Source organism: Ceratotherium simum, chromosome 13 (assembly GCF_057802395.1).
Source record: "Ceratotherium simum simum isolate JZ-2026a chromosome 13, ASM5780239v1, whole genome shotgun sequence".
NCBI lineage: Eukaryota > Metazoa > Chordata > Mammalia > Perissodactyla > Rhinocerotidae > Ceratotherium > Ceratotherium simum.
This window is the reverse complement of record NC_141912.1, coordinates 42038077-42063041: the sequence shown is the minus strand read 5'-3', so window position 1 is coordinate 42063041 and position 24965 is coordinate 42038077. Positions and strand designations below refer to the sequence as shown.

The 24965-nt window shown below is 40.4% G+C and overlaps 1 protein-coding gene across 1 annotated transcript in view; it reads right to left on the bottom strand.

Annotated features, from left to right (window-relative positions):
* The window catches only part of LOC101403211 (adenylate cyclase type 10-like), a 39110-nt gene extending 14908 nt beyond the window's left edge, over positions 1-24202 (bottom strand). The window contains exons 1-18 of the mRNA XM_087438562.1: positions 24027-24202; positions 22393-22497; positions 19310-19348; positions 18430-18573; positions 13274-13479; positions 12902-12992; positions 12720-12808; positions 11947-12138; positions 11131-11252; positions 6925-7001; positions 6631-6820; positions 6110-6165; positions 5219-5372; positions 4871-5060; positions 3703-3789; positions 2247-2518; positions 1585-1721; positions 756-884 (exon numbers count right to left, since the gene is read on the bottom strand). Of these exons, the coding sequence (XP_087294688.1) occupies positions 756-884; positions 1585-1721; positions 2247-2518; positions 3703-3789; positions 4871-5060; positions 5219-5372; positions 6110-6165; positions 6631-6820; positions 6925-7001; positions 11131-11252; positions 11947-12138; positions 12720-12808; positions 12902-12992; positions 13274-13479; positions 18430-18573; positions 19310-19348; positions 22393-22497; positions 24027-24183 (2437 nt within the window). The 5' untranslated portion in view covers positions 24184-24202. The remainder of the gene's footprint in view (positions 1-755; positions 885-1584; positions 1722-2246; positions 2519-3702; positions 3790-4870; positions 5061-5218; positions 5373-6109; positions 6166-6630; positions 6821-6924; positions 7002-11130; positions 11253-11946; positions 12139-12719; positions 12809-12901; positions 12993-13273; positions 13480-18429; positions 18574-19309; positions 19349-22392; positions 22498-24026) is intronic.
* Positions 24203-24965: the final 763 nt, after the last annotated feature.

Sequence of the window (24965 nt, the reverse complement as noted above, 5' to 3'; positions counted from 1 at the left end):
TAAGTAATGAGAAGATTAAGGCTTAGATAAGTTTATGTAAGGTTTCAGAGCCAGTAAGTAGAGGAGCCAATGGTACCCAGGCTTTTCTGACTCCAGAGAGCTGGCTCTTAACTACCATGGTGTTCTGTACTGTTATTTCATATGCATGTCTTATATTCTCAACAAGATCATACTTTGACTTGAAGATATTCTTATTCATCATAATATCCCTCAAGAGGGCTTTAATATAGTACCCTGCCCACCAAACACTTGAATAGACATTAAAAAAAATTCCTCATCTCTAAAAAGAAAAACATCTCCCACCTAATTATGCCTACCCAATTCTGACAGCTTCTTTATTCTTTATCCCATCAGTCAGTATAAACTTACTTTGTACTCTTTTTATTAAACTCCTGCTATGTGCATAACACTGTCTCTTCACTAGCATCATGGATTGTCTTAAATTTCAGCAACAATATCTCCCTTCCTTACTGTCTCCTCCAGCACAGGAATATGTACAAAGGGAAATTCAGGACATAACTAGAAAACTTTTCTAGGTCATCAGTCAGCCTTAAAGAGAACATTACTCAAATAACATTACAAGTCTTTAAAGGGCTCTTGGGGCAGTGCCAGAACTTATTTCTGGAAGGCATATTTCTTTTTTAGAAGAAAATGAAGCTACCATGATAATGAAAGACCTATACTCAATCACCCACCAAATTACTAAGTGTAATGACATCTGTAATTGATTCACTTGAGGTCTTTAAGGGACCTGCCTTTTAACAACGGTGGGAGAAGCACTGTATCCAAGTTCACATCATCCTTGACTGTGCAGACATAAAGTTCCTGGTCTTCTTCAGAGCTGGCAGGAGAAATACTGTACATTGTGGACTTCATGGCATTAGCTGCAGGGAAAGAAGACTATGACTGAGGAAAACACCACGCTCAGTGACTGTAATTTTAAAGGCACAAAAATACCAAAGAATTTACTCAAGAAACTAAAAGGATGAAGATGAATGGAGCATATCACGTTTAAAGTGGTTTACCCCACCCATCCTGCCTGTTCTCTAGTTTTCTCTTAGAAACTAACAACAGTTGCTGTACCATATGGTATCTAACATGCTCACTCTTCCTGTTTACCGTCCAACAGCCCTCCCTTCTATTATATCAGAGCTCTAGGATGCCTTTCTGGATTCACACATACTTCTACCTCTTTCCCCCCTCCCACTCTCCTCCCTTCTCCAAATCCTCAAGTCATCCTTTTCATCAGTAATGTGGAATTCTTTATTGGACTCTCATATTTATAAATCCTCTCTAGTGGACTCTTATGTTTATAAATCCTATTTTTCTATCCCTACCTCCTGGGCTGCTCAAAAAGGAACTATGGTAGATTGATTGACTCAGTTTAAGTTATCTGAGGCAGGTATTTAGTGGTTTCACCATAGTTGCGCACTATCTGCATAGTGTGCTTAGCCAGGAAAGCCTAATCACGCCTGTAACGTCAGCAGGGAACAGGCACATGCCTCATGAGGGCCAGGTGATGCCATGTTGAAGCATGAACTTCAGCAGCTGGACCAGGGTAAAACCCTGGGAAGCTAAGCTTACCTGAGAGGGTCTCCCACTTGCTGTTCTCCTCCTCCTCCTTTTGTAGGTCATGAAAGAGCAATATATCCTTAGAGAGAAGGTCCTGGCAAAGGACCTCACAGTACAGGGGGTTTCCAAAGCACCTGCGGAGAAGGTAGCTGTAGAGAGGTAAGTAGGGGATTGCTGACTAAAGAAGCTGACTTGAAGAGAGCCAAGCATAAGGGTATTTCATACTGAGAAATAGTTCTTCTTTTGTTAAAATCAGCTCTTGTTGACATACACTAACAGAGGGAAGCAGCAGCACAGAAATGTAGAAAAAAATTTTTCTGATTGGCTTTGAAATGTATTTTGGTAGTAACTTTTCTTTCTTAACTATTTTGCTTCTATTGATGTTAAAAGAAACTAATGTCCCCTTGCTAAAGGGCCTGGCAGAAACTGGCCTAACCACATATAATTGACACATTAAGTCCTAACTGTCCTGTGAAAACCTGGGTGGATAGCTCAGGGAGGTAGCCCCTTACTGGTGTACTAGGAGACTACCCTTAAATCTAGCCTTGGACCTCATCATGGTTACTAATGCCATTCTCTCCCCCAACTTGGTAAGTGAGACCTGAGCCTTCTCACTTATACTATGGCACTGGCTCCTCCCTTAATTAAGTGCCCAGCTAGTCCTAGCCACTCACATCTGCAGCTCTTGGGGGATGCTCACCACACCCAGTTCCCAACATGCCATTCTCAACAGTGAGGTCGCTGCCAACTTCGAAATGGGCACAAGGACAGCCTGAGGGCTCTGTAGGAAGTGCTGGGCCCAGCCACACAGGGTGAAGGTAGGGGTCAGTGTCATCACCATGATGATGGGAATGCTGGAGAGAAATGTTCCTAAAAACTCCCAGGAAGGTGCATCCATATACTGGGCCTCATCAATGAGGAAGATCAGTGGTGTTTCCCTCACTGCCTAGAAATAAGAGCAAAGAAACAATGACAACCTCTGATAAGAAATGAAGTCACCTGATTTTCAAATCTACCATGAATTTCCCATGAACAATTTAAATAAACTGTCAACACAGGCTGGGGTTTTCAGAGTAAAATGTTTCCTAAGTCCAAGTAATATTTTACTTTATAAATACAAATACAGCCTGTACATCTAACTCCTAAAGAAATGTACCAAGTTTCTCTGGACAGGAAAATACTCTAACTGAAAAATGAAATTAGCATCAAAATGTTCTCCAAATCAAACTTGAAGCTTTCAAATATTTCATTTTGGCAAAAGCTTCAAACTGTGTGGGAATTCATAATACTTTAAACAGGTGATTTCCAAACAGGCTGCACATCAGAATCACTTAGAAGTACTTGCTAAAACTACCAATTACCAGGACCCACTCAAGTAGACTTTAAAAAAATGTATTCACTTTCATTCACATTCCCCACTTCCATTCCACTCCCCACTGCTGCAGGTAACCATTCTAACGCATTTATCATTTAACCTTTTGTTTGTATTGTGTTCTTACAAAACGTGCATTGTTGTTTTGTCAAGTAAATTGTTTTTATGTAAATGATACTGTATTACAGATCTCATTATTTCTCTCTTTATTCAGGACTAACTTCTGTATTATAATTCATAGTGTTCATCCATGAGTTCATGCCAACACCTCCCTAGCCTCCACAAACACACACTGCAATGAACATATTCCCTGGGATATACAGCCAGCAGTGGAACTGCTGGGTCTAGAGGACGCATCTTATTAAAATTGACTAGCTATTTCTAGATTGCTTTCCAGAATGGCTACATCAGTTTCTGCTCACACAGATTTTTGATTCCATAATTCTGAGTAGGGTCTGAGTATCTGTATTTTTAATAAATACTAGGTAAAATAGCTATCTACCCTCATTTAGAGACTGCTGTTTTAAATTAAGCTACTAAAATTTCATTAAAAAACAGGATCAGGAAAGGGCAAAGACCTTTTCTTATATGCTGTGCTGTAGGATGGATTCAAGGTTAAAGATAGATACAAACAATGAAGATATCAACAACAGGCAGGCCAAGAAATGCCTAAGTCAAGGTGTGATGTTGATAGATTAAAAAGAGCATAAACCATCTCCACATATTAAGAGTTAATGGTATGTAGCAAAAATACCCACCTTCTGAAGCACTTGAAAGATACATGCTTTAACCTTCTTTTGTCTGGCCAGGTCATCCATGTGCGAAACTCTGAAGGATAAGGGAAACTGGCCAGGAAAATTATTCATATATTAACATTCAAAATGACAATCTAATAAAAATACACAGGTTCTCCAAAGGAAATAGCAAATGATTCTATTTTGAGTGAGAATGGGTTTCTACAGGATTGGGCATAAGGTTATAAATGCCAATCCAACATCAATATGTAGTTCACAGGGTGAGACTGAAAGTCCATTGACTGTTCGAGATAGCTCCTTTCCATACTAGACTCCGGCAAACTCTCAAAGGGTCATGACCAAGGAGTAAAGTGACAGGTTGGATTTGGCATTGTCACTTTGGACAGCTCCAGTACCCTGGTTATGCCAAGTATACCAGGATCAATGTGCGCCTGAGACTTGTAAGAAAGAATTGCAATGGATATCTCCTAACATTGTTTCCTGCGCTAGGCTGAAGCACATGACCTACCATGGTCCTGAGAGCCAAAGTGAGGTTACTCCTCAACCACTTTGGCAAAGGCCAGAGCTCCAGGCAAGGCCTGTCTTAAGACAGGGCTGTGCTGAGGGACTAGACAGACTTTCCTTTTCTCTATTTTCCATTAAATGCAATGCTCTGCAGGCTGGGTAGATTAGAAGTAATGGAGGATGAATAAGTGGAATTGTGGACCAGGGAATTCTTAGCCTGCTCACTATTGGGTACCATATAAACCCTAGACCACTGGAAGCTTCTGAGATAGATTCAGACAGTGCTGATAGATTCAGCACTTTCACTTTTACAATGCAAGCCCTTATATATTATCTCCTTTAAAATTCATGAAAAAACCAAAAAAAAGTACTATGATTGTCATTTCACAGGTGAAAAAACTAAGGCTCAGAGAGGCTAACTGATTTGTGCCCCAACATACAACTAGCAAGTGTCAAAGTCAGTCCTAGAATCCATTCTCCTCAAAAAGGAGAAAGCCTGGGTTTTGGTGTCAAAGGGATTTCAAATTTCAATCCTGCCATTGCTAACTATGTGTTCTTAGGCTATATATATGGCCTAAGGGTATTAGATTAGAAGACAATTCAAGGTTCAACTATCTGCCAAAAATACCATCAGCAATTCAATTCAGAAACCCACTGCCTTCATTACCTTCACAAAGAAGAGGTCATTAAAAAGGCAGTGAAGCCGTTCCTCCACCATCTCACGGAGCTGTTTGTGTAGGCACTCTTGCCGGTAATAGGCTGGGCATATATCAATCTCAAAGAAGATGGCCATGAGGGTCTGGATGGCATAGAAGCACTGCGTGGAATCTGCTTCCTTCAGCTTCAATGGCAACACCCTGGTGAATGTTACTGTGGTCACTGGGAGTGACCCACAGAGAGGTTACTCACTCTACCAGCCAAAGGATACTGAATCTAATGATACAAGAGTCTCACCAACAAGGGAAAGGAGCCCCAAGAGAAGTAGACTCCTAAGTCAGAAAGCAAGAGGCTTTACCTGTGCCCTTCCTTCTGGGCCAGGAAGTTTATTTCAGCCAACAGCTGACTTTTTCCATAGCCTTTTCCACCTTTATACAGAACTGCTTGTCCCTTCTTCTCGTGCAAACATCCCTGCTGGGCTATTTGGAAGGCTTCCAGTTCTTTCTCCCGGTCTGTAGAGAGGCAGAGAGCATCTAATACTCCTGTGTTTTTTAGCAGACACTATATATTTGAATTAATTTGCAAAGGTAAGTCTCAGAATGGCTTTTTCCCCCAGACCCTTGGCAGAATCCCATTCTTTGATGAGGTTTTGCATCTCTTTCCAGAAAATCTACTCTGGGCTATACAGAAATGTGTGCTGGGCTTGGGGGTTTGCTCCACAGCCTAAGTAATAACATTCAGAACAATTAGGCACCACATGGACATGGGGGCTATTATATCTTAGCTTTTTGTAAAAATTTTCATAATAACCATTTAGTCTTCAAAGTCTGTCACTGCTATGTGAAGATAATGGACTAATAGATAGAGATAAAATAAATATAAAGATAGGGAATATATAGTGTGGGTGGCAATAGTCTTGATGCTATCTTCACTATCTAAGGATGCGGAATTTCTCTCTGAAGACGATCCACAACAAGCTGGTCAGATCTCAATAGCTGAACTCTGATGGACAAAGATTCTTACTAAATGGTGGTACTTCTCAGGCAAAGTGATAGGACTCCACCTGAAATTTGAACATTCAACATGGAAAAGAAATGGCAAGTCCTCCTCAAAATTAATATAAATTCACTAAGAAGGCTGCTCTCTATTTTTTAACAGAAGCTTAGAAGCATTTAGTCTTGCAATTTTTATCATACTTAACCATCTACAGCTGAAAAAAATATGATTTAAGGTAGAAAAGAAAACTCACCTAACAAAGGGTGATTCTTATTTCTCTCTCTGGCCAAATGTCTCTTCCCAAACATTCTGGGGAAAAAACCAAAGAGAATGTGTCTATTAAAAATAGATTGAGATAGATGGATAATACGTCTCTAAATAGACAGAGGACAAATTATCCTCATAAGCAAGTATTTTCAGACAACTGAAGAGGTCCAGAGTTCTGTATAAAAGAGTTGTAAAAAAACTAAAAATTTTGGGGAGGTGGAAGGAGAGAAGTATTATTGATTGTTCCGGGCCCAGGGAAGTAAATAAATTTTGAAATACACAAAGAAAAAGAACATCTACATTAGTGACCTATTGCTATTGTCTTCCTCTTGGATAGCAACAAGTTTACTGAGGAACTAGCTAAGAGCTAAATATCTCAGACACTAAACCCTCCTCTTATGTCTCTTATTACATCTTTCTTTGTAATACATACAATTAAACAATGATTATTCCTATGCCCTGATTCTGTAAAAGAAATGGGAATAACTATCATACAATGACACTCACATACATCTTCTATGGCCAAGGTACTCATACATCTTCCCTGGGTTGGAGATGTTTTTCATCATTTTCTCTGGGAGTTTCTTGAAGTTGTAAGCAGGTATCATGGATCTAAGATATGTTACCTCATCACAGGACACCAAACCTGGATAAGCAGTTATCATTCTGGCCACAAGGCTCACTTTTGGGCCAACAACTGTGTCAGGGAGACAGTAAACAAAAGGATGGAAAATTTCTGTACCACCTCTTCCACCTTCACCCACTAAGTCACAGAGCTAACAGTTCAATGTCCTATTCTACCTGTATATTCGTGTCTTGCTATTGCCCCAACCATGCCACAGAATACTGGTCCACTGGTGACACTGATGGAAACAAGCCTGGGGATCAGAAAAGCAACAATGAGTAAATACACAGTCAGAAGCCTCCAAGTCAGGCACTAGATCTGTCACTCCTTAGATCCAGAAGTCTAGTTGTAGAGCTCAGAATGGAAAAGGCCAGAGGTTGCTGTCAATCTACATCACATGATGGGTACGATGGGTACAAAGTACTGAAAATTAGGGAGACAGCTAAAAGGAACAAAGTGGTCCTTCTACTCTAGGAGTTTTAGTTTGGGAGTTATTATTAGTAAAAAGATTAAAAATACCTTATATCTGTCAGATACTTTATATATGCTTGTTGAAGTATTGTCAAACTGATTACCTCATCTGATCCTTTGAGGGATAATTAACAACAAACATGTGAGGTATGTAGGGCAAATATTTTAACCCCATTTGACAAAAGAAACTGGAGGAGTTAATTAACTTTCCCAGAGTTATACAGCAAAAGTCAATAGTAGAGTCAGAATGAGAATCCTGGCCTCCTGACTCCTAGACCAATGTTATTTCCACTGTACCACGCTGCTTCAGATAAAATTCAAAAATGAAAAGTAGATCAACACATGTCAATACACGGTTAACAGACCAAATAATGCTAGAACGTCAGAGTAAAGGAATAATCAGAATGTCAGGCTGCTGATGGAAGGCTTCTTGAAGCAAATTAGTGTTTGGAATACATTTTTTTAAATGAGTAATATGTTTCTCATTCATTCATGCATGTACACATTCATTCATTTAACAAGCATTGAGAAGTATGTACAGCACCTGGCACTGGGCTAGATGCTTAAAATACCCTTCCCTGAAGACGTTCAGTCTGAGGAGGAGGGTGGTAGAGTTTGAACAAGGTTAAGAGGCATATTTATAAGTCAGCAAGATAAATACTACATATTAGAGATCAGTATAGCAAATGAACAGAACAAACAGAACAAATGCATTAACTCATACTGGAGAGCAGAAAGAATATTCATAAAGGAGAAGACATTTGATCGGTCCTTGAAAGTTGAAGTACTGCCAAAGTGGGGCAACAGTACTCGGTCCAGTGGGAAAAGGCACAGACTTTGAGAAGCCTAGTGTGTGTGTGCAAAACTAATTAGTTCAAAATGGCTACAGCATAGAAGGTGTTTGGAGTAGGGAGAAGTGAAAGGAGAAGTGGTCTTACCTAGCTCAGGGATGGAAAAGTATTGGAAATATGAATTATTTAAAAAGAGGGCATATACTGTTCCAGGTGAGGCAAAGGTTCAAAGGTGGCAACGAATAATTCATCCATAACAGAGAATAAGCAGCTTTACTTGACTGATGGAAAATTTCATGTGACAGGTAACAAGATATGTGCTTGGAGAAAGAGGGTGCAATAATGCATAATTAGTTTCAAGTTAAATTTACAAATAAACAATTTTCAGTTGTTCATATAGAGCATGAAAAGTGGCAACAATCCTAACATTGTTTGTCTCCTGGGCCATCAAAATTCTCCTGCCTTCCTTTAAGGACAGGATTGAGGACTCACCATTATTCAATGGGCCCACTGCCCAGGATGAATAAGAGAGACATCCAAGACAAGAACCAGGCAGCTGGTACTGCTGCCACACCAAGAACAAGACTAGAAATCTTCTAATGTTTCACGATGCTTCCTTTGCCTAAAATGGCCTTTCTTGCTTTCTCCACCTACTGAACTCCTTTCCTTCTCAACCTGGCAGAATATATGGTCAAGAATTCTCTGGCACCTCTGGGGTGAATTAACTATTTCTTCCCATAGCACTTTGAAGTTGTCAGAAGGTAGCAAAAATTTTATTCCTGCACTTAAATTTCACTGTATTAAAGTTAGCTGTTTACTTAGCTGAGGAGGTAGTCTAGTACAGTGCCTGGCTCATAGCTGTGTTCAATAAAGGCTGAATGAGTGTACTTATGCATGTGAGAAACTCAGCTATTAACAAGACTATGATAATGAAACAAATAATACTTTTCTCACTTGACTGTTTCTTAATTCTTTCTATTGTACTTTATAATTCCCCCTTGCTCTTCCTGGCAATCCACGTTCCTTCTTCTTTTAAACTTTTTCTTCACTGACGAAGAATATATTCTTTATTCAATATATACAAATAAACATAAAGTATTTCTGGTCCTGAAAAATTATAATGATGAGATTCTGAGACTGCACTCCCTGAGTCTCAACAATATCCTGGAAAAATATTCACAAACCAGAAAAGCCTGATCAACTGGACTCAGAGAATCATTTTTCTTCTGTAAATGAGCTGAAAACTGAAGGTATTTCTTAGATTAGAAAGAGGAACTTAGAAGATGACCCAAGGTGAAGAGGGTCATTGAAAAAGGAGGCATGGGATGTGGTTTTGGGTCTGGGTGAGGCTGATGTGATGCAGACAGGCATGATGACACACAGGCACCTCTGAGACTATGTCTCTACACATGAATAACAGGTGAAGAAGGCAAACTTCAGCATCTGGTTAGTGCAGCATTTCCCAAAATATGCTCCCCAGAACATTTATTCTTCTGGATGTTTATAGGTATTTCTGGAGGAAAGTATTTTGAACACGTAAATTCGGGAAATGTTGAGTAAAACAAAATATAACAATTTTCTTTACTGTAAGACTACTCAGAACCTTTGATGTTAATGTATATTGTGGACTTCTAAGAAGGAAATATAGTTTGCATCACTTCCCAAATAAATTTGGCCAGGAAAATCTTTTTTTCATGATTTGTTAGGGACTAATGCTCTACCACACATACTTTGGGAAATTACTGAATTAGTAATTATCTTTAAGGGAAAAAACACTGACCTGGAAGCTAGCTTTCAGGCTCTGACACTGTCAAGCTATTTGGCTTATCAACATAACCTCTGGATCTATAGTCTCCTTAAATTAAGGAGGTGAGATTAAATGAACTCGAAGATCCTATCTAGCCCTTAACATCTACTATATTCTAGACTAAATAAGACTGAAAGGACCAACTTATGGCCTGAGAGTCACAGAAGGTATCATTAACGGCACTGCAAGATAGCCTCTAAAGGCCAAAGAAATGACTACCTCAGTCAGGAGTAAGAGCAAAGGGCAGGACCTTTGAAAGCCACAAGTCAATGCAAAATTCAAGAGAACAAGATACCAGCGCTGGAAGGGATGGCCCAGCACGCCATACTAGAGAAAAGACTGGGAAATAGGCAGTACGAGTATCTGCAGATCCCGCCAAGCCTGAGAGAAGTGCCAACAAATATCTGCCTTGGGCTACGAGTCTGAGTATCTATGAAGCAACTGTAGCACCTTTCTTATCTGTAAAAGAAGGGGTTGGATCAGATCATCTCTAAATTCCTTTTTAGTACTAATATTCTATGAGTATGTCTCTACAATGGTATCGTATTAGTAATGTATATTATCCTTTTTGGGGAATATCTGCATTTTATAAGAGGCAGCTGTGGGGTAATGAAAACAACACAAGATTTGAGGACAGAAGATCTGGGTTTCATTACCAGCTCTGCTATATGCTAGTAAATTCTCTTCTGTGGCTTTAATTTCCTCATGTGTAAAAGAGGGATAAAAATATTTACACTGGTAGCATATACTAGAGTATTCTATAAATGTTAAGCACTATATAAATGTGTGATATGATTTTTATTCATGTTGAGTAAGTATGCCAAGAAAACAAATCTTTGACAACATTAACATTAGAAATAACTGTTTTTCCAATCTATTCATCATTCATAGGTCCCTTCCTATCTAGGTAATTGTCCCACAACTTCTCTTCCCACGCCTTTCCTCCCTGTAGACAGGCAGACTTTGTTCTGCATTCCCTCCACATATAGATACATTATTTATATTATATCAATTTACACATTTGCTTGTTCCTTTGCACTGTTCTTGAATCTTGCCATGTGTATTCTGTTCCTCCCCCTCTCCTACTCCATTGGATGGAAACTTATCTTGATTTTCTCTGGGTACCTAATACATAGTTCTGTACCTAGTGACTTCTTAATAGATCTTGTTTTCCGACTTCCCTTAGCATGTTTCCTCCCCTGTAGGCAGATTCTGGACGCCCTCAACCCCTGCTATGTGTTACTGCCTCCTACCCTGCCTGAAGAGCCCCCTGGGGCCTGAGAAGCTCCTTTCTGCCCCACCTTCCTCCTCACTTGGTGTCAGCAAGATTCTCCCAGCAGAAGCTGAAGATGCTGGAGGAGCTCTCTAGGGCATGTGCACACTCATCTGGCTTCTTATCCCCAGGAAGGCCAAAAACACAGAGAAACATGCAGCCCTGGGACAGATGACAAAGAAAGAAAAGAGAAGTTTACCTGGGGAAGGAATATGGCTTGCCTCAACTGAACCAACTCCCCTGAATGAAGCCAGACCCTTTCTTGACTGGTCTTCTGTTAGGAATGTAGGATTCTACAAGAGTCATGAAATGGACACTCTGGGCAACATCAACATGGAGATTAAAAAAAAAAAGAAATAAAATCTTAATTTAACTAACTATTCAAAGAACTGAAATTTAAAACACAAGAAAAAGTAATGTGGAGAACTTTTCAAAAATTCAATTTATAGTGTATACCTTGAACTAATTCTATCTACCCACATTTTCTTCACCTATGACACTAAGCATTATGATACTGCTCTTTTTCAAGCTTCTCAATTATCTAAGATCTGATTATATTTACTTTACAAATAGAGCCAGAAAAATATTCTTTATGCTTTCACGAGGATTTTTCAGCAAGAATTGAATCAAAAAGGATATGGAGAATAACCCTCAGTTACCCTGAAAATTAAATTAACTAGAACATCCAATTCCTTAACTACTATTAGTTGAAGTTTTAATGTAATATAGCTTGTTACAAAATAAGTAGCAGGAAACCTGACTTATGCCTGTGTTATGTGAGAGATACACTGGTCATACAAGACTATTATTCCTCACTCACCTTTAATGCTGATGGGTCAAGCTCCCTTGTACTTACTTTCTCAAACATAAAGATCCGGCTCAGCTCGCCCCCTCCTTTCTCTATGACTGTGGAGATATATAAAGCAGCCTCCTGGATAAGATGACACAAATGCAACATCCATGCTGTCTTGTGGAACTCTAGGCTGACCAAAACCATAGTCACGGTACGGAATTCAGATATATACTCCATAGGTTGGCCTTCATCAATCTACAAAGACACAGTGAGTTACCCTGCCTATATCTTCAACTCCCAGGATCATATTTAGGCATTTTAATTCTATATTCCATGGTGAGTATGAGAAAATAACTTACAGATATCAAAAACTTAGAATTCAAGTTCAAGAGGTATAGAAGATATACAAACCAATACACTTAGAATTAAAACAGTTTGACTTTAAATCTAATTCACTGATGAAATTTGCCAGGCTTTTAAATTTTCTAAGAGTTAGTTAATTCCATTAGTCCTTATATCACTTACTAAGGGATTCACATAGATTCATACATACACAATCAATCAACACATATTTACCAAGCATACACTCTAGACCCTGTTTACAGTATACTACGTTCTCGAGGGACAAACTGAAACACAAATATGGCATCTACTTTCTAGGACTGAGAAATCTAAACTTCTAAGACATGTCATCACAGTAGTTGGTGCAGATAGGGAAATCTGCTGGTATTACAATGGGGAAGAGAAGATGAACTGGATCAATACAGAAACTATAAATGTACATCTGTTTACACAAACATGCAGTCTACACAATGACTCAAGAACTAGGAAATAACCTTCTTCAAAAGGTTTTTCATGATGTGCTTCCGCAAGGTTTGTTCAAGTGCAGAGTCTGGATCCAAGTCCAGGGCAGCTCTTAGAGTGTCTGAGAAAAGGAGAACAAACAAAATGTCTCCAGCCATGTGGAAAATTAACCTTTAAACTTTCAGGCTTGGGTAGAAAAGACAAAGTAACTTACCAGCACTTGTCCGGTAATGTGGCAGATAATCAAGGCACTTGTCAAAATGCTCATCAAAATCAAATGGGTCTATGATCCGCATGTCTCTTAACTACAGAAAGGAAACTGCTCAATTCTGTGCCCACCCTCCAACTGGATTAGCTTCCTTAACAGAGAGGCTGAGGATGTCATCTCCCTTGTTTATCATTTATCTTTCCAGCCTTACTGTTCTGCCTTGTCTATAGTCCTGGGAGAATATCCCCTGCCTCCCTCCAAAATAGAGTTCCAATCATTGTTGGTTTGGTCAGGTAATACATGAATACCACCAGAGCACTGCCCTGTGTAGTAGGAAGGCCTTTTCAGGACCTTCAATGGATGGAACCAGGCTCCTACCTTTACAGCTTCATCCTCCCTCATGATTTCCACTTCAAACATGTACTGCTCACAGAGCTTCCAGCAGTTCCAGGACAAGACAATCTCATTTGCTTGAGCCAAACGGTGAGCTAACTGGACATCGTCTACATCCCGCCCAATCACCAAGAGGTACTGTCGCTGCTCATCTCCAACAATAAACTGGGAAATCCGACCTGCAGACAAACCTATCCAGAAAAAAGAAGACAAGTGATGAACAGCCCAATTCAGTTGGAAAACTATACAAAGGGTGGGGCCTGGAATCCTCACACTGCTCTATGCACCATACCAGTCTTCTTATTGCCCACAGTTGCAGAAGTATTGAGCACACATTCAAAAACAATACCTTGCCCCAGATTTCCTTCTGTCTTAAACACAGACATTCAAACAAGCCTGGGTTGTATGGAAGAAGAAACAAGAGATTCTAGGCCTCCAAGAATCTTGTCTCTAAATTGCTCTTCTACTGGACAGCTAGGTCCTAATGGCAGAGACCAAGTGGTTATGCTCAGAAACTGCTGCCACAGTGATCACACCACACCTCCTCACATGTAACCAGTGCTGAGTGAGCAGACCATCAGTATTTTACCAGACAGGTGCTTTGCCGTACACTTTTATTCTACCTCCTGTTTTTCTTGCCCTGGGGGATTTCTTACTGCTAATATAGATGAAAAATTGGTTTGCTTGCCAGGAGAAAAGGGACTATAACCAAGAGAAGTCTGCTCTTAGCTAAGTTACCCAATCCAAGCTAAAAATAAGGGAAAAACAGTTTTAAAAGAATGGCAGAGACATATACTTTTGGCCAAGATGGAATAACAGGTAGTGAATTTACCATAATGCCTGGAACAACTACAGAACTGGAAAAAAACATACAAAACAACAGTTTTCAAGATATTGGACATCAGGTAATGAAGAATAGTGAGGCCTGAGAGATGAGAAACAAACAAAGTGAACCCTCTGATACCCCAGCTCACTGCCTATAGAGTTTCCAGAACACATCTCAGGGAGGGAAAAGCCAGGGCAGTCCAGGGGATTCCCTGAGTTGAGGAGACAGAGCTAGGAGTCTGAGGAGGCTAAGGTGGCTAGAGTTCATAGGGCACTGTGAGTACTGGAAAGGAGAGAAGTATACAGAGAGAGAACTCCAGAGATCTGTACTGGGTCCCCCTCAAGTCTTTAGCTGAGTACTGATAGGTACACCAATGTGAGGAAACTACCTGAGGCCAGGGGAAGAACCACCTGAAAGGATTAGAAAGAACAATCCCCAAAATCACACAGGGCTGGGAATAGTTCCTGTTCCCACTAGCCAGAGTGTCAAACTTAATAATTCATATGACATTAGATACAGTACTCAGAAGGGGTTTACCTCAGGAGTGAGGTACAACTAGCCCCAGACTAATCACTGCTCTGGTCCCATCCAAAAAAGTTTAAAAGCAAAACCTGAAAGGATCAAGCTAACCACATCCCAGAACTAACCTCAGGAATATTTATAGAGGGGCCGGCCCCGTGGCTTAGCAGTTAGGTGCACGTGCTCCGCTACTGGCGGCCCGGGTTCGGATCCCGGGTGCGCACAGACACACCGCTTCTCCAGCCATGCTGAGGCCGCGTCCCACATACAGCAACTAGAAGGATGTGCAACTATGACATACAACTATCTACTGGGGCTTTGGGGGGAAAAAAAAATGGAGGAGGATTGGCAATAGATGTTAGCTCAGAGCTGGTCTTCCTCAGCAAAAAGAGGAGGATTAGTATGGATGTTAGCTCAGGGCTGATCTTCCTCACACACACACACAAAAAACAATATTTATAGAAATATAGAAAAATCCAGCACCCAACAAGGTAAAATTCACAATGTCCAGAACCCAAAAATTACCAGGCATGCAAAGGAAAAGGAAAATATGATCCACAATGAGGAGAAAAATCAATCAAGCCCAATCCAGAATAACACAGATGACAGAGTTAGTAGACAAGGACATTAAAAGAGGTATAACTGTATTCCCCGTATTCCAAAACCTAGAGGAAAGACTAAACAAGCAGACACATGGAAGATAAAAAATAAAAGACCCAAATCAAATTTCTAAGGATGAAAACTACAAGGCCTGAGGTGAAAAATACACTAGATAAGATCAAAGGCAAATTAGACATTGCAAAAGAAAAGGTTTGTAAACTTGAAAACATAGCGATAGAAACTATCCCAAATGAAACACAGGGAGAAAAATGATAGAAAAACAATGAACACAGCATCAGTGAGTTTTGGGACAATTTCAAGCAGCCTAATATGTGTATAATTGGACAGAGGAAGAGGGGGACAGAAAAAAATTATTTGAAGAAATAATGGCAGAACATTTTCTAAATTTGATAAAAACTAAAAATCTATAGATCCAAGAAGCTCAATAAGCCCCAAGCACAAGAAAAATAAACTGTACCAAGGCATATCATAATCAGATTACCTAAAACCAGTGATAAAGAAAAAATCTTAAAAGTAGCCAGAGGGGAAAAAAAAAGACACTATATACAAAGAAACAAAGATAAAGATGAAAGCAGACTTCCTGTTGCAAACATTGCAAGCTAGAAGACAGCAGAACAGCTTTAATATGAGTGATTAAAAATCCCTGTCAACCTGGAATCCTATACCCAGTGAAAATACCTTCCAAAAACAGAGGTGAAATAAAGATTTTTTCAGACACACAAAAGCTGAACTAACACATCTCCAGCAAACCCACACTATGAGAAATGTTAAAGGAAGTTCTTCCAACAGACAATAAGTGTTAACAAGGACGTGGAGAAATTGCAACCCTCATACATTGCTGATGGGAATGTAAACTGGTACAACCACTTTGTAAAAAATATTAGTAATTTCTTAAAAAGTTAAACATACATCTACCATAGGGCCCAGCCCTTCCACTCCTAGGTATTTACTCAAGAGAAGTGAATTCATATGTCCATACAAAGACTTGTACATAGATGTTCATAGCAGCTCTACTTGTAACAGCCAAAACTGACAACAAGCCAATTGTCCATCAAAAAGTGAACGGATAAACAAATTTTAGTATAGCCATACCACAGAATACTACTCAGTAATAAAAAAGCATGAACTATTGATACACGCTACAACATGGATGAATCTCAAAATAATTATGCTGAATTAAAGTAGCCAAAAAGTACATACTGTATGATTCCACTTATATAACATTCTTGTAAAATGAAAAATAGTCTCTAATGACAGAAAGGAGATCAGTGTTTGCTCGGGGATGGGGAGGGGTTTGGTGGGAGGGAGGGTTTATTAAGGGGTACAAGGAAACTTTTGTGAGTGATGGATATGTTCATTACCTTGATTGTGGTGATGGTTTCCAAAGTGTATAAATATGTCTATGTACAGCAACAATTAGGAATTTTATACCTCAGTAAGACAAAAATAAAAACAACAAAAAAGGATGGTGGGACAGGAGAGATGCCACATAAGACAGAACAGGATTCTTTACAACTGCTTCTCAAAATATAAATGAATAGCTGGAGCCAACTTTTGCCCTTAGTTCAGAAACCACTTGAGGTTTCTGGACTCCTGTGAAGGAGCTTTATGTATACAGTAGTCCCTCCTTATCCATGGTTTCACTTTCTGCAGTTTCAGTTACCAGTGGTCAGGTCAATCACAGTCTGAAAATATTAAATAAGAAAATTCCAGAAACAAACAATTCATAAGTTTTAAATTGCAAGACATTCTGAGTTGTGTAATGAAATTTCACGCCCTCTCACTGTGTCCCACCCAGGACGTGAGTCATCCCTTTGTCCAGCGTATCCATGCTGTATATGCTACCTGCCCATTAGTCACTTAGTAGCTGTCTCCATTATCAGATCGGCTGTTGCGGTATCACAGTGCTTGTGTTCAAGTAATCCTTATTTTACTTAATAATACCCCCAAAGCCAACTTGATTATTAGTTATTGCTGTTAATCTCCTACTATGCCTAATTAATAAATTAAAATTTATCATAGGTGTGTATGCATAAGAAAAAACATAGTATATATAGAGTTCAGTACTATCCATGGTTTCAGGCATCCACTGGGGGTCTTGGAACATGTTCCTCGAGGATAAGGAGGGACTACTGTAAAGCTTCTCTTCCAATCCTGACTCTGCCATTGGTGAAATTCTGGCCCATGTGCAACTTTTAAATTTTTATTGTATTGTATTTTTGATTATGTAATACAATGACAAAGTTCAAAAACCAAACGATATAAAAAATATACATTAAAAAGTCTTGCTTCCATCTATATACCCATCTACACTATTTTCCCCTAATAGGTAACTTTTTTTAGTTTTTTAAATATTTTTCCATTGTTTCTTTATATACATATAAACAAATAAGAAAAATTCTTATTTTCCCTCCTTACATAAAAGGTAGCATACTAAACATAATGCTTTGCATCTTACTTTTTCTCAACCATATTTTGGAGATATTACTATATCAGAACATCTTCTTCTTTTAAAGTTGTAGAGATATATTATTAAAGTTTAGTAGACATATTATTATTTATTTAACCAGTCTCCTATAAATGGATTGTTTTCAATCTTTTATTACAAACCATATTGCAATCAATAATCTTGTACATATGACACTTCATATATACTCAGGTATATACCTATACAATAAATTTCCAGAAGTAGGATTCCTGGGATGAAGAATAAATGCAATCCATCTATCAATCAAGCAATCTATCACAATCTTGATAGAGATTACCAAATCACCCTCCATAGATGTTGTACCACTGTTGACTCCCACCAGCACTGTATGAGAAAGCTTATTCCTCACAGCCTCACCAAGGGTGTGTTTTGCATCTGAATTTTTGCCTATCTATAGGTGAGAAATGATCTCAATGTACAATTGGCATTTTCCTTATTATGAAGGTGACCATCTATTCATGTTAAAAGAGATGTATTTCTTTGTCTATGTACTATTTATTCATGTCCTTTGCCTATTTTCTCTTAGAATATTAGTCTTTTCTTGATTTCTAGGTGCTCTTTCTATATTAGAAAAATTCATCCTTTGTCTACATGATATGAGTTGCAAATATTTTTTCCCAGTTTGTCATTTATCTTTTTTATAGTGTTTTTTTCTTTCTCAATCGAATCACTTTTAGTAGCTACTACCTATCTTTAGCTGCAGGTCCTGGCCTTCTCTGGTATGGTAGATCCCAAATTTCTCCTGTATCTCCAGACTACATTTTGCCACCAGAGTAATGATGTCACTCAGTTGATTCTGTTCCACTGTCCAGAGTGCCAGGAGTACATTCCCTGCAGAGACACAAGATAGGCTAACAGAAGTCAAATACTTGACTCACTTGGCCCAGGGCAAAGCCCCTAAGGATGCAGAAGACATCACGCAAAGTGTCAGGCAAAGTTTCTTGGCCCTAAACATTATTCTAGGTTCAAATATGGCCACAGATCTCAAAATCATTTGGCATATAAAAAAAGGACTAGGTAGGAGCTAAAATGTTCCTAAGGTTTAAGGATATTTTTGGTAATCTTCCTTCCACCAGTATACTAAGAGAAGGGGAGGAGTACTAGCAAGGAGGTTCACAAAATGTAGGTTCACACTCAAATCTAATTTTATGGCTTGTTTGATTAAATTTACATAAAAAGATAGGTTAACTCTGTGGCATATAGCTGTTAATGATCCTAAGAGTCCTCCAGACAGGAGACTCTTGACTCCTTCCTATCTTACACTTAGCTTCTGCTGTTAATGATCAAGTATCTCATTAGTTTTTTCATGAATGCTTTATAAGCACTTATTTTCCTGTCATTAATCTAAACAAAATGTAAAGCACATGTGAGTTTACCATGGGCAAGGCTTTTCCATTAGACTGGGAGATCCTCTGAGGCAGAGACTCTGTCTTCCTCATCTTTGTTTCCCTAGGGCCCAGTACATATTAAATAATCAAACAATCCTGAATAAACAATATGCCAAACTCCACCTAATATAGTCTTCCTCAGTAACAGTCCTTTAAATGTTCAATATTATTCAAAATACCTGTGATATTTAGGATATCCCCTCCAAAACAGAGCACATCTGAAATCAAATAAGGAAAAGAGAAGAAAATGAGTTGAAATCAGATATATACGAGATCATGGCAGAATGATTTATGATCAAAAGAATGGCCTACTGAGTTTTTCCTCATATCTTTTCTGGTCTATTTGTTCACTCCAAGGCTCAGGCTTCTTCTTCCTTCCTGCTAGCTTCTCCCCAAATCTGTCTGTACCTATACCCGTCTTCTCTAAAATGAAAGAAGTACTCCTGTTCTCTTCAAAGCCATCCCCCTATTTGTACTCTGGATCCTAGCCCCTCTCATCCTCTCAAGAACTTCACTCCCTCCCTTAGCTTCTCTCTATTGGATCATTCCAATCAATATCTTGAAAAACAACACACAACAAAATTAACCTACCTATTCCTGACACTACCTTCTTCGCTATTAGTTCCATTTCACTGCCACATTCACAGCAAAAAAATCCTCAAAAGAGTTGGCTATATACAACTTTCTCCTCATATCCTATTGATACATTGAATTTTTTCTTTACCATTCTCTTCTCAGCTTACTCCAATCTGACTTTCATCTCCACCACTTCACTAACATTATCAAGATCATCAACAGCATTCATCTCACTAAATTCAGTATTTTTCTGACTTTATTGTACTTGACACCTTTCATTTTCAACCCACCTAGCAGTGGCCCTCTTCTAGAGACACTACTTCCCCTTTGGCTTCAGGAAAACCACAATATCCTACCTCACTGGCCGCTTTACAGTCTCTTTTGTAAGTTCTTTTTCCCTAATCATAATCCTCTCCTGGAGTTCCTTAAGCCTCAATCTTACGCTCTTTCTCTTTCACCCTCCCCACATGAACTCAATTACTTCTTAACTCTAAGTACCATCTTTATGCCATCAACTCACATTTTTATATCTCTAACAGAGATCTAGTCTCTGAGCTCCAGGCTCAATCATAGTTATTATCATTTCTCCATTTGAATGACTTATTGACATCTCAAACTCAATACAATATATTGATTCTATTTTGATAGATTTTGTTTCTTGATTTTCTTTCTCAAAGCCCAGTCTTTCTCATGTCAGTGACACCACCAATTCACTTACAAAAGCCCAAAAACTGAGAGTCCCTTTCCTCACCACTTTCCATTGAAATCCAAAACATCAGCAAATCCTATCTGTTGAACCTGAAAAACATTTCAAATCAATTCATCTCCATACAGCTCTACTGCAGTACCTCTACACCAATGGTTTCAACCTTGACTGCACATTGGAATGGCCTGTAAAACTTTTAAAAATCCTTATTCCTGGGCCTACCCCAAGATATTCTATTTAATTGGTCTAGGGTGAGGTCTAGACAGCAGGATTTTTAAAAGCTCCCCAAGTGGCTGTCTAATGTGCAGCCAAGGTTGGTAACCGCTACCCTAGACCAAATTTTCATCATCTCTCCACAATTGCTCCAACTGCCTCTTCCAGTTTCCATTCTTACCCTACACCAGCTCCCTGTAATCCAATCTCCATGAGGCAGCCCAAGTGAGCTCTAAAAAACGTAAATCAGATCACATCTGCCAGACTTTTCAAAAGTTTCCATTTGTACAAAAATATATAATCCAAACTCCTTGCTACAGCCTACATAGCTTGATGCTCTACCTCCAACCTCATCTCAAGCCACTCTCCCCCTGCTAGTTATGCTCTAGCCACACTGGCCTTCTCAGTTCCTAGAACACGTCAAGCTTTCTTTCATCTCAGAACCTTTGTATTTGGCATTCTTCTGCCTGAAATGCTTTACCCCTAGCTCTTCACAAGATGTTCCTCTCATCCTTTATTTTTCAGCTTAAACATCTTAGAGGAGCCTCCTACGACCATCCTATCCAATACATAAACTCCTTTACCCTATAATTCTTTTTTTACCACTACATTCTATTTATTTCCTTTATAGAATATATAATCTATAATTATCTTGTTTACTTATCCGTTTCTCCCACTAAAATGGAAACTCCATGAGGGAAGGTACTATGTCTTATTTTCCCCTGTATTTCTAGTACCCAGCAGTTCCTGGTGTTATAATACCTACATAATACATAATTTCTATTTCCCCCTTTCATCTAAACTTGATGAGAAGAATTATACTTGTCCCTCAGGGGTAAAGGGTGGGTCAAAAAATCAAGTTCCTAAAGGAGATGCCACAAAGTAATTATTCTGGCGAATCTCAGAATGATGGACACAACTGTATGGGGCACTGCCAGGAAAGGAAGGGAATATTACATAAGTACTAAAGGGTATAGGGCCAGAGTAATTTTTTTTTTTTCGCTGAGGAAGATTTGCTGTGAGCTAACATCCATTGCCAATCTTTCTCTTTTTGTATGTGAGCCACCGTCACAGCATGGCCACTGACAGATGAGTGGTGTAGGTCTGCGGCCAGGAACCACACCCGGGCCGCCGAAGTTGAGTGCGTCGAACTTAACCACTAGGCCACCGGGGCTGGTCCAGGGCCAGAGTAATTTCTGTTGGCAGGCCTAACTAGACTGAAAGCTCCTCAAGAGTAGGTTTTTGCACCCACTGCACCTATTACAGTGCACGTCACAGAGTGGGTACTCAAAACATGTTTACTGCACAAATAAGGAGTTTTTTCCCCCAGATTAGGCAAATATCCAAAAGCTAATATATGGCAGAAAATAAATAAGAACACATTCCCAACTCACAGAATCAAAATGCAATAACAGAATGGAAGGGTGCTTTGTAAATTACATCTGCTATACACATACGAGGCACATGACATTACTGTTAGAAGAGACAACCTGAGGAATGCTTTATTTTAAAATAAAATACAAACATGCAAAGCAAAAATTAAAATTAGCTTTTTTTCCCCTTTCTGAACATTGAGTCAACGGGATGGGAGACTGGGTAGAATGGCAGATACAGGCAAAGATCTAGCTTGTCAGTGGCAACCTGAAGAAATAAAAGATGAGTAACACTAAAGGAATGACCCTTTAGTATACTCGTTACAAGCACCCCAGGCCCCCGTTTCAGGAGCCCCGCACCACACCTCCTAGCTCCACTACAATGGTCACTCACGCTCCACGATGTCACTAATGTAATAACTGAAGATGTGGGCCAGTTTGTCCATGTCTCGTTCCGACTTGCAGGTCAGGCTGAACCTGTCCATTAATGCTGTAAACCCTGACCAACAAAGCAAAAATTACTATGTTAGCTGCAAATCCTAAACTTTTAGGTCCTATTCCCTCCACACAACAGGCCAGTGTAAAGGAAGCAGATCTCTTTGAGATGAGTAACTTCATTATCCTTTAACATAGTATTACACTAGTCCCCCCATTATCCACGGTTTTTTCTTTCCTCGGTTTCAGTTACCCACCTTTAACTGCAGTTCAAAAATATTAAGTGGAAAATTCCAGAAATAAACACTTCATGTTTTAAATCGGGCACCATTCTGAGCAAAGTGATGAAATCTCCTGCCTTCCGGCTCCATCCCACCCAGGGATGGACGCGGATCATCCTTTGTCCATTCTATTCCAGCTCTATAGGCCACCTGCCTGTTAGCTGCTTCCTAGCCATCTCAGTTATCAGAGTGACTATTGTGGTGCTGCAGTGCTTATGTTCAAGTAACCCTTATTTTACTTAATAACGGCCCCAAAGCGCAAGAGTAGTGACGCTGGCGATTCAGATATGCAAAGAGAAGCCATCAAGTGCTTCCAGTCAAGTGAAAAGGGTAAAGTTCTGGACTTGAGGAAAGAAAAAACAATCGTATGCTGAGGTTAAGATCTACGTTAACTGTTATTACAGTATATTGTTATAATTGTCCTATTGTTGTTGTTGTTAATCTCTTACTGGGCCTAATTTATAAATTAAACTTGATCATAGGCATGTAGGTATAGGAAGAAACATAGGATGTATAGGCCGGTACTATCAGCGGGTTCAGGCATCCACTGGGGGTCTTGGCAGCATCTCCCTCCGCTAAGGGGGCACCACGGTAGGTAGAAAGTACTCAGGGCCAGGCTGGTTGCCGCTGCCTCTGGGAATCCAGAGGGCCACCCTCTCCATGTTTCTAAGAGCTGCCAATGGTGAAGATTCACCCACAGGCGCCCTTTCCATCTGAAGCCAGCCACCCCCTTCCCACCAAACCCTCTTAAGGCTCCCTGGCCAAGGGAAACTGTAGGATTACGAGGGGAACGGATTAAAGCCCTGTGGAGAACTCCTATGGTGAGCTCCTGGAGGACAGGCACTTCGTGTCACTCATCTTCATATCCATGACACACAAACTGTTAAATGAACGTCTCTCAAGGTAGTTGCTAGATCTCTAACTCCTAGAACAATGGCGGCCAATAATTATAGACCTAAACAGTGAATTAATTGAGCCAATAAAACAACTGGCAGAACGCCTATGGGAAAATGCTCGGGATTGGGAGGAAACTTGCGTTCAAAGCCTGCCGTGTGGCCCCGGAGATGTCCTTCCCCCGTTCTGAGTGTCACTTTCATCATTTCTGAAGCGGACTCAAGGGCTAAACCAGATCACGCCAAAAGGCGGCCTCCGGCTCTGAAAACGACGCTCCGAGCCTCCCGCGGAGGCGGCGGCGGGCAGTTACACGGCGCCTTGGCTCGCCCGGGGTCAGACCCGTAAGCGCCCGGCCTCTCGGAGCTGAGGCCCAACGGCCGCCCTCAGGCAGGCCCGAGTGCGACGCGCCTCCCCTCACCCGTCACGTGGACGCCAAGGAGGACGCCCTGGGCCGTGACGAGCTCTGGGTCCGATCCCTGGGGCTTCCTGAAGACCAGCAGGTCGGGAAGCAGCGCCGCCAAGCGGGCCTCTATGGGCCACAGAGACGGCGCCGCCACCCTCTCGCCAGTCGCCATGGCGGCGGGGGGGAGGGGTACCCCGCCGCGCTATCGGAAGCAGGGCTGCGTGCGTAGCAGCCAATCCGCATCGTCGGCCCTCGAGGGTCCCCCCTAGCAACCAATCAGTGCTGGCCTCCTTGGGGCAGCGCCAATAGAAAGCGGCCGCGGGCACCGCCCACCCGCTTCCCATCGCCTTCGCCCTTGCTTCCGGCGGGGAGGGGTGAAAGGCGGGACAGGGTAGCAAGTTCAAAGGAGCAAAGCACACTTTAATCTCCTTGAAACGTGGAGGTGAAGATGCTTCTCTGATAAAACAGATCAACCGAGATAAATATGAACAGGGTGGTCTTTTCCTCATATCACCGGAGTAAAAACTTGGGTCATCTCTGAACTTCTACGGACAAGTTCCATTGGCATCTGACTTAAGCAAACTCAGGATGATTTTTAAATTTAACACCGTTAGATTCAAGCTATGTAAGTCAGCCCTTTTCCTTAATCGTTAGGGGGTTTCTTCTGTTCCTATTGTCTCCCACGGCAGGTTTATTGGGTTCCTCGTGGGCGTGCTTCCCGGGGCTGCTTTTCTCTTAGCTCCTGGTTCCCTGACTTTTTGTGTGATAATGGCACATTTGAGGTTGCCAGTCTATCGCTCAGATTTGTGGAGCACACAAAGCAGTAACAGGATGAGCATGTTGTGGATTTTTAACAATCACAGAAGTATCTTTGTTTCTCTGCAGAAATAAAAACAAAATCTAAAAATTACATCTTTACTATCTTTAGTTCTACAATACCTAATAAATTAATGC